The following is a 7,656-nucleotide window of genomic DNA, read 5'->3' as shown; positions in this document are numbered from 1 at the left end:
TTATGGAAAAGGAAACTGAGGCCCCAAGAGACAAAATCACTTCCTCAGAGTCACACAGCAGTATGTGGCAGAGGCAGCATTCAAACCCAAGGCCTGGTGGTTCCTGTTTTAAACCACTGAGCTGGACCTCCTCTCATAGAATGAGTCAAAGATACTTCCAGCTTCAGGGAGGACAGATGGCCTAGCCCAGACTGGGAGGCACAGTGCTGACCTGGTCCTAGGGTTCCCGAGAAACCAAGGCCAGGAGACAGATGGAGCTGCTGGGGGAAACCTGGGCTTCCTGAGTCAGAGACAGGACCCATCTGCCCCCAGCTGCCCCTCCTGTCATCCCCACCCCCAACCCCGAGTCTCCATGCAGCTTCATGCTCAGTGTGGCATCTACAGGAACTCCATAAAGCTTGATCAAATCTAGTTGTGTGTGTGTATATACATGTGTGGGGGCTTCCCTGGTAGCTTAGTGGTGAAGAATCCACCTGCCAATGCAGGGAATGCGGGTTTAATCCCTGAGGGGGAAAGATTCCCCTGGAGAAGGAAACGGCAACACACTCTAATATTATTGCCTGGAAAATCCCATGGACAGAGGAGCCTGGTGGGTTACAGTCTATAGGGTTGCAAAAGAGTCGGACGTGACTTAGCAATTAAACACACACATGTGTGTGTGTAGATCTGTGTAAATATTTGTGTGTATAGATGTGTGTAGATGGTGTGTGTACATGTGTATAGATGTGTGTAGATATTTGTGTTACATGTGTGTAGTGTGTGTAGATGTATGTGTGTAGATATATGTGTATAGATGTATGTTTGTGTGTAGATGGTATGTGTGTGTAGATATGCGTGCATGTGTGTTTGTGTGTATCCCTCCAGTCAGGTTTCCTGGGAATGGGTGGCCCCGGACTAGAGTGTGGGCATCTGGGGTGCCCTTTCCTCAGCTGGGCGCAGGCTCTGCAGTGGATGAGGGCAGCCCGGCTTTGGGCGGCTGGAACCAGGGCCTTAGCAGATGGACCCGTCTGGCACAGACGCAGGGACATGTGGCGCTGTCGGGGTTCCCTCCAAATGCCCCCTGGAGCGCGGGGTGGGGGGCTGGCCAGGCCCCTCTCAGCCCTCTTCCTGCCTCAGGAAGGAAGGCCCCAGGTGAGGGGAGCAGGAGGAGGGGACCTGAGGAAACAGATGGGCCTGCGGGGCGTGGGAGCCTGTGACCTCTGACCCCACAGGCCTGCACAGGGGGGTGGGAACAGGCCAGGCGGGCAGCTCCCAAGGCCCTGCTCCAAGGGCCCTGAGTGGGGGAGGGTCACCCGAGGCCCACAGAGAGGGGCATGCTCTCCCTCCTCCCTCCAGGGTTCTGTGCCAACCCCAAGCAGGGTCCGAGTGGGCAGCTTGGCCCTGGCACTGTGAGCACCCCTCTATCTGGCAGGCACGAGGTGGCTGTTTCCCCCTCCCTGCCCTGCTTCAGCTGTGCCCACCTCCTGCCAGCCGGGGAGCCAGCTGGGAACCTTGGTGCCAGGGGGGGCCCCTGGAGTCCCTGCCCCCTCCTGGGCAATGCCAGCCGGCCCCCACCCCCACCCCCCAGGCCCAGTAATGGGTGGGTAATGAGTGCTGGGGGAGCGGGGAGGGGCGGGGGATGCAGGTGCCACAGGCGCTGGCACGGGGGCCGATAATCAGGTTTGCCAACGCCATCTGTCACCGCGCGAGCATCTGGGGCTCAAGGTGACCCTGTCACCCTCAGTTACAATTATGAGTTTGGCATCTGTATTAAAGCCCGCCAGCCGGCCAGGCAGGGGAGGGCTGGGGTGGGCACGGGGGTGCACGGTGAGCCCTGTCCCGGGGTCCCGTTCCCATGGGCTGCATGGCTGCCAAGGCACGGGCTTCTCTGTGCCTGGGAGAGTTCATGTGTGTGTGTGTTTGTGTGCATGCCAGCCTCCACAATTCTGTGAGTGTATCTGTGTGCAGGGCTGGGAGTCCTGGCTTTTTGTGTGTCTCTGGGTGTGGTGGTTGTGTGTCTGAGCTTAGGAGGTTGGCCAGGGCTGGGGGGCAGCGCTAAGATCATGTAGGTACACAGATGGGTGTGTGTTCAGGTGCTGGGAGGAGTGTATGGCAGTTCTGGGTGTCTCTGGATGATGGTGTGTGTCAGGGTGAATGTGTGATGTAATGTGTGTGATGGTGTGTGTGATGGTGTATGTGTGTGTGTGTGGTTGTGCATGTGTAGCTGAGGGTGTGTGGCGCTGTACACCTGATGGTCAGAGGCTGTATGTCTGGGCATGTGGGTCTGTGTAGAAGATCCTATTGAAGTGGTGTGTGTGCATGTTTGAAAATGAGCAGGGGCGGCAGCTGGGAGAGGCTCTCTGTGTGGCCGGCGCAGGGCTCCTCTCCTGCCCCTTCAGTGTGTTCCTTTCCTCAAAGCCCCTGCTGCCAAAGCTCTAATGTGGGGGATTGAAGAAGGCAGGGAGCTGGCTCCGAGGGACACCCTCTGTTCTTGGATCCGGATTCTGGGTCCTCGATTATTCTTTCTTTTTGTTTGTTTTTGGTGGATTATGTGATTTTAGTTCCCCAACCAGGGATTGAACCCAGGGCTCTGGCAGGGAGATCACCACATCCTAACCACTGGTCTGCCAGGTAATTTCCCACTGGGCCCTTGATTCTAGATTCTGGAGGACAGGATCTAGATTTTTGGATTCTAGATTGTGGACACTTGTGCCTGGACTTTTATTTTTTAATTTTAAAAGTGATTTTATTTATGTATTATTTTTAGCTGTGCTGAGTCTTCGTTGCTGCACAGGCTTTTCTCTAGTTGCGGAGAGTGGAGCTACCCTCTAGCTGCGGTTTGCAGGCTTCTCACAGAAGTGGCTTCTCTTGTTGTGGAGCATGGGCTCGAGGGCATGTGGCCTCAGTAGTTGTAGCTCCTGGGCTCCAGAGCCCAGGCTCAGTAGTTGTGGCACACGCGTGTAGTTGCCCTGTGGTATAGGGGATCTTCCCGGATCAGGGATCAAACCTGTGTCTCCTGCACTGGCAGGCGGATTCTTTACCACTGAGCCACCAGGGAAGTCCCATGGACCTGGACTTTAGATTCTGGGTCCTGAGTTCTTGGATCTGGATTCTAGATCTTGGTATCTGGGAATCTAGATTCAGGTTTGATTCTGAGATCTGGTTTTGAATTCCGGAGTTTGGATTCCAGGCTATGAATTCTGGACCTGAGTTCTTGCTTCTGGAGCCTGATTTCCCATCTCTGAGTTCTGTGTGATGAGTCTGGCCTGTCCTCTCTGCCCTTCTATTCGGACAGGGCCAGTGGGCTCCCTTTACTCCACACCACCTCCCACCCCAACCTGATGGGTGCAGAGAATATACATGGCCACCAGGGGACACCCTTGGCTCAGACTTGGGCCAAGCTGACCCAGACAGAGGAGTTAGGGGACCACCCTGGCCCAGATGGACCCAGCCCTTGGGGGTGTACAGGGACAGGCTTCACGTCCTTCCCCACCCCTCTCAATCTCACCTGGTGACTGATGTCTCTCAAGCACGGAGATCTGGACCCAGCATTCCCACTGGTGGCAGTCTGGACCAGGGGACAGGGCACCCAGTCCATGGGTCAGATTGAGAAGAGATGTGTGCCTTGAGAAGGCCTGTGTGTGTCTGTGAAGGCGTCAATGAGTGCATATGTGAGGGTGCACTGTGTGTCTGGTGTGGGCGCACCCCAGACAGTGATCCCGTGGCATGTGAGCCTGTGTGGTGGTGTGGTCATGTGTTACTGAGACTGGCAGGGTCCTCATGTGATGTACATTGATGGGGCTACATCTGTAACTCTGATGGTCACTCTGGCGGTGTGGGGTACTATCCCCTGTCATATGGGTGTGTCTGGCTGGGACCATGATTGAGTCACTGGGAGTCTGTGTGTATATCTGTGGGTGTCACTGTGCCCATGAGGGTGTCTCGGGGTGTCTGGGGCAGTGTCCCTGACTTGGTCCCTGTGGCAATGATGTCTTCTCAGTTGGAGTGTGAAGACATGTAGAACAGAGGTGTGCCTTCTGAGAGGGTCTGACCAGGGAAGGCCTGTGGTCCAAAGGGGAGTGGAGAGGGGACCCAGGTGGGTGGGACCAGACACACTCAAAGTATTTCCTTCATTCCTTCCCTATCTCTGACCCTCGTCCTCCCTGGATCTCTGTATAGCAGTGTCTCTTCTCACCTCTTAGCATCTCTGACTTTGTCTACATGTCCTGGTTGCCAGGCAGAATGGGCTCCATGGGTACCAGCTGACTGGTCCTGTCTCCCACTCAAGCCCTTCATCTTCCATCTAGATCTCCGGCTCTGCCTTCCTTTGGCTCCTTCGCTCTGTCCTTCCTTATCTGTGAGTTTCTCTTGCAGGTCTCTCCCATCTCTTTCTCCCTCTCTGCCTCTGACTCGGCTTCTAAGTGTCTTTCCCCATCTACAGCTCTGTCTGTCTCTCCCCGTCTCTGTCTCTCCCCGTCTCTGCCGGCTCGAGTGGGTCCGGGTGGGTCCGGGACAGCCGGGCCTGGGCGCCGGGGCGAACAATGCCCCATTCACGCGGCCCGCCGGCGCCATGGCAACGCGCCCGCCCCGCCCTCCCTGCGCGCGGGCCGCTCGTGCCAAGAGGATGCCATGGTTACGTCAGGCGCGTGCCCGTACCGCGCGCTCGTGAAGGGGCCGGGCCAGCAGGGGGCGCCCGGAGGTAGCCTCTGCCTGGAGTCAGGAGGGGCCATCCTGCTTTAAGGGGACTTCAGCCACTCAGTGCCTCAGTTTCCCCTTCTGTAAAACGTCAGGGGTGGGCAGAGTGAGATCCTGTGTATCTGTGTGTGTGTTTTCATGCCTATGTGTGATGGTGTCTGCGTAGTTTGGGTGTGATAGCAGTCTTTTGACAGTGTGCCCCTGTGTTTGCATGCCTGGAGTGTGTGTGTGTGTGTGGTGGGTGTCTGTGGGTTGGATGTGAATGTGTGCTTGTGAATTCATGTGACAGTGTGTGTCCATGTCTGTATGCCTGGTGTGTGTGTGTGTGGTGCAAGTGTCTGGTGTGGGCGTGATTATGTGTTTGTGCATTCATGTGATAGTCTGTGTGCCTGTGTTTGCATGCCGAGTGTGTGTGTGTGTGTGTGTGCGTGCATGTGTGCACATGTGTGTGATGGCGGATGACCCTGTTGTGGGGTGTAGTTGTGAGTTTGTGTGATGCTTGTTTGTGTGTCTAGGGGTCCAGCTTCACAAACATATGTGCTCACGTGTGTAACTGGGTGTGGGTTCCAAGAACTGCTGGGGCTCGACTGAGCCCCCCTCACCTAAGAGCCTCCTGGCATGGAAGGGGGTGCCCAGCTGCCTGGGACCTCCGACTCCTCACAGGTTTCAGGAGAGCCCCAGCTGATGAATATTCATAAGGTGGGGGGCTGGCACCCACCGCCTACAGCTGCGTGTCCATTAGACCCCCTGCTCTCCAGGCTCCAACTGCAGTGGGTAGAGGAGAGTAGCTGTAAGAATACCTGTAAGCAATTCCAGAGTGGCCTGTACCTTCTGGTGACCTGCTCTGTGACAATCAGGGTGTGCTGTGGAGTTATTGGAGTAACTGGTTGAGTTCAAACATTGCTCCAGGGGCAGCTGCATGCCACACCCTGGGGCTGAAGTGATCAGATTGGCTTCCCCTTCTTGTGACTGTGTGGCCACGTGGCTAGCACAGCTGCAGGGGCACCGGGACCGAGTATGCAAGTGCGCCCCTGCTGGTCAACGTGATGCTGACACAGGGTGGGGGTCAATGTGCCAGGGTCAGTGTGAGGAGGTGTGAGACGGTGTGGTTGAAGGCATGTGTGACCAGCATCATTGAGGCTGTGACGGTATTTCTGTGGGTGACAGCGTGGGCTGAGGGTGTGACAGGCAGTGTTGCTGGCTGAAGGTGTGACAGTGCAGTGCTGTGTGTGGTTGAAGGTGTGACGGTGTGGTTGTGTGTGCCAGCATGTGCGACGGTGTGGTTGTGTGTGACAGTGTGGCTGACGATGAGACAGTGGCGGCTGTGTGTGGCTGGGTGATAGAAGGTGTGACGGTGACACTCTGTGTGTGATGACATGAGACAAGGGCCTATGATGGCCCCACCCCCACCCCTAGGCAGCACAGGGAGCCCAGTTGCAGTGTCACACACAGAGAGATACGGTCACATCCTGTGGCATCTCACCTTGGTGCCGCAGTGAGTGGCCCTGTGGCATGGGACTGGCAGCTGCCCGGCTTGGGGACATATGTGGACCTGAGACAGGGGACACTTGGAGATCCAGGGCCAGCTGGGGCCCTGCCTGGTTCCTCTGACTTCCCCCTGCAGGCTGGCTTTGGGAAATGGCCTCTAAATGTGGAGGGGATGAGGGTGAAGAGGGCTCCTCCAGTCTGAAGGACTCAAGCCTGGGCCCTGGCATGGCCCAGGGACTGGGTGGCTGAGTGGCCCCTGACGCTTGGCCAGGGACATGGTGTGGCTGGCCTCACCACCCCCACCCCCCGTCCCGGTACCCACACCCTGGTCGGCTGGGCGGTGGCGGCATACAGAGGCCCCATTCAGGAGCCAGGGCCAGGTTTCCAGGACGGGTGGGGTGGGTCTCCAGCCGGCTGCAAATGAAATGTTTCCCCAGCTCTTTCCTTGCCTCCAGATGAGCGCTTGCCACCGGAAGCCCTGCCGCCTGCTTGTCCTCGGCCTGGTAGGGGCTGCACTGCTGGGGCACGTGTGAGTGTGTGTCTACGGGACCTTGTATGCAGCTGAGGGCCAGCCTGAGCGTCCCCATGTGTGATCTGGGTGTGCCTATGTATGTCTCTGGGTGTCAGTGTGTGATCTAACTGTGTGTGACCAGGGCTGCTCTTGTGTATGTGTGTCCCTGTGTATGCCATCTGTATGTCTCTGTGTGACTTTGTGTGTGCCACATCTATGGATGATTTTGAGAGCATCAGTGTATGCTCAAAAGGTCTGTAAGACTGTGTGTCATTGTGTGACTTTGTGTGGCCTTGTGTATGCATAACCAGGCTCAGCAGGTGATGCTGGGAGTTTGTATAACCCTGTCTGATTGTGTCTCTGTGGGTCAGTGTATGTCTGCATCTCTAGGGAGGGTGTCGATGTGAGGGTGAGGGTCTTTGTGTGTGACTGGAGTGTTACTGGTATCACTCTGTGGGATGGCTCTGGGGAGGTCTGTGTGGGGTTCTCTCTGGGGCTGTGTGTGTGCTTGTGTGTCTGTGGACTAAGGGTGTGCACCAGCATCTCTGGTGTGATCCTGTGTCTGTGTGATTATAGCATTTATATGACCCCTTCAGAAGAGGAGGAGGGTCGGTATCTTTAGTGTGTCTGGGTATGCCCGTATATGTCTTTGTGATTTTGTGCCTGTGGACTGTAGGAATCTGGGGTGTGTGTGTGTGTGTGTGTGTGACATGGATGCAGGTGCCTGGCCAGGGGCACCTTGGCAGCAGGACCTGTGATTCTGCAGTCCCCAACAGGGGTTCCCAGCCCACAGAGGGGGCAGCGAGCACAAGGCTGGGACCCCAGGCCTGGGCACAGACCATGCCCTCCAGGCTGGGCAAGGAAGACATAAAGCCCTCTTAAAGAGTGGGGATCCCCAGTCCTGACGGGAGGGCCTAGAGCACCACCCCCGCCCCCCGACCCTAGCAGCATCTGCAGCCTGGCTCTTTACTGATCCTATTGCC

At 56.7% G+C, this 7,656-nt stretch overlaps 1 protein-coding gene across 1 annotated transcript in view; it reads left to right on the top strand.

Moving 5' to 3' along the window:
* The window catches only part of DAND5 (DAN domain family member 5, BMP antagonist), a 10,556-nt gene extending 5,837 nt beyond the window's left edge, over positions 1 to 4,719 (top strand). Inside the window, 4 exon segments of the mRNA XM_010855528.1 lie at positions 1,117 to 1,131; positions 1,412 to 1,579; positions 4,287 to 4,336; positions 4,421 to 4,719. Coding sequence (XP_010853830.1) covers positions 1,117 to 1,131; positions 1,412 to 1,579; positions 4,287 to 4,336; positions 4,421 to 4,719 — 532 coding nt within the window.
* Positions 4,720 to 7,656: the final 2,937 nt, after the last annotated feature.

The sequence above is a fragment of the Bison bison genome, unplaced genomic scaffold, assembly GCF_000754665.1.
Source record: "Bison bison bison isolate TAMUID 2011002044 unplaced genomic scaffold, Bison_UMD1.0 scf7180017864365, whole genome shotgun sequence".
In the NCBI taxonomy this organism is placed as follows: Eukaryota; Metazoa; Chordata; class Mammalia; order Artiodactyla; family Bovidae; genus Bison; species Bison bison.
This window is presented reverse-complemented; position numbering and strand designations above follow the sequence as displayed.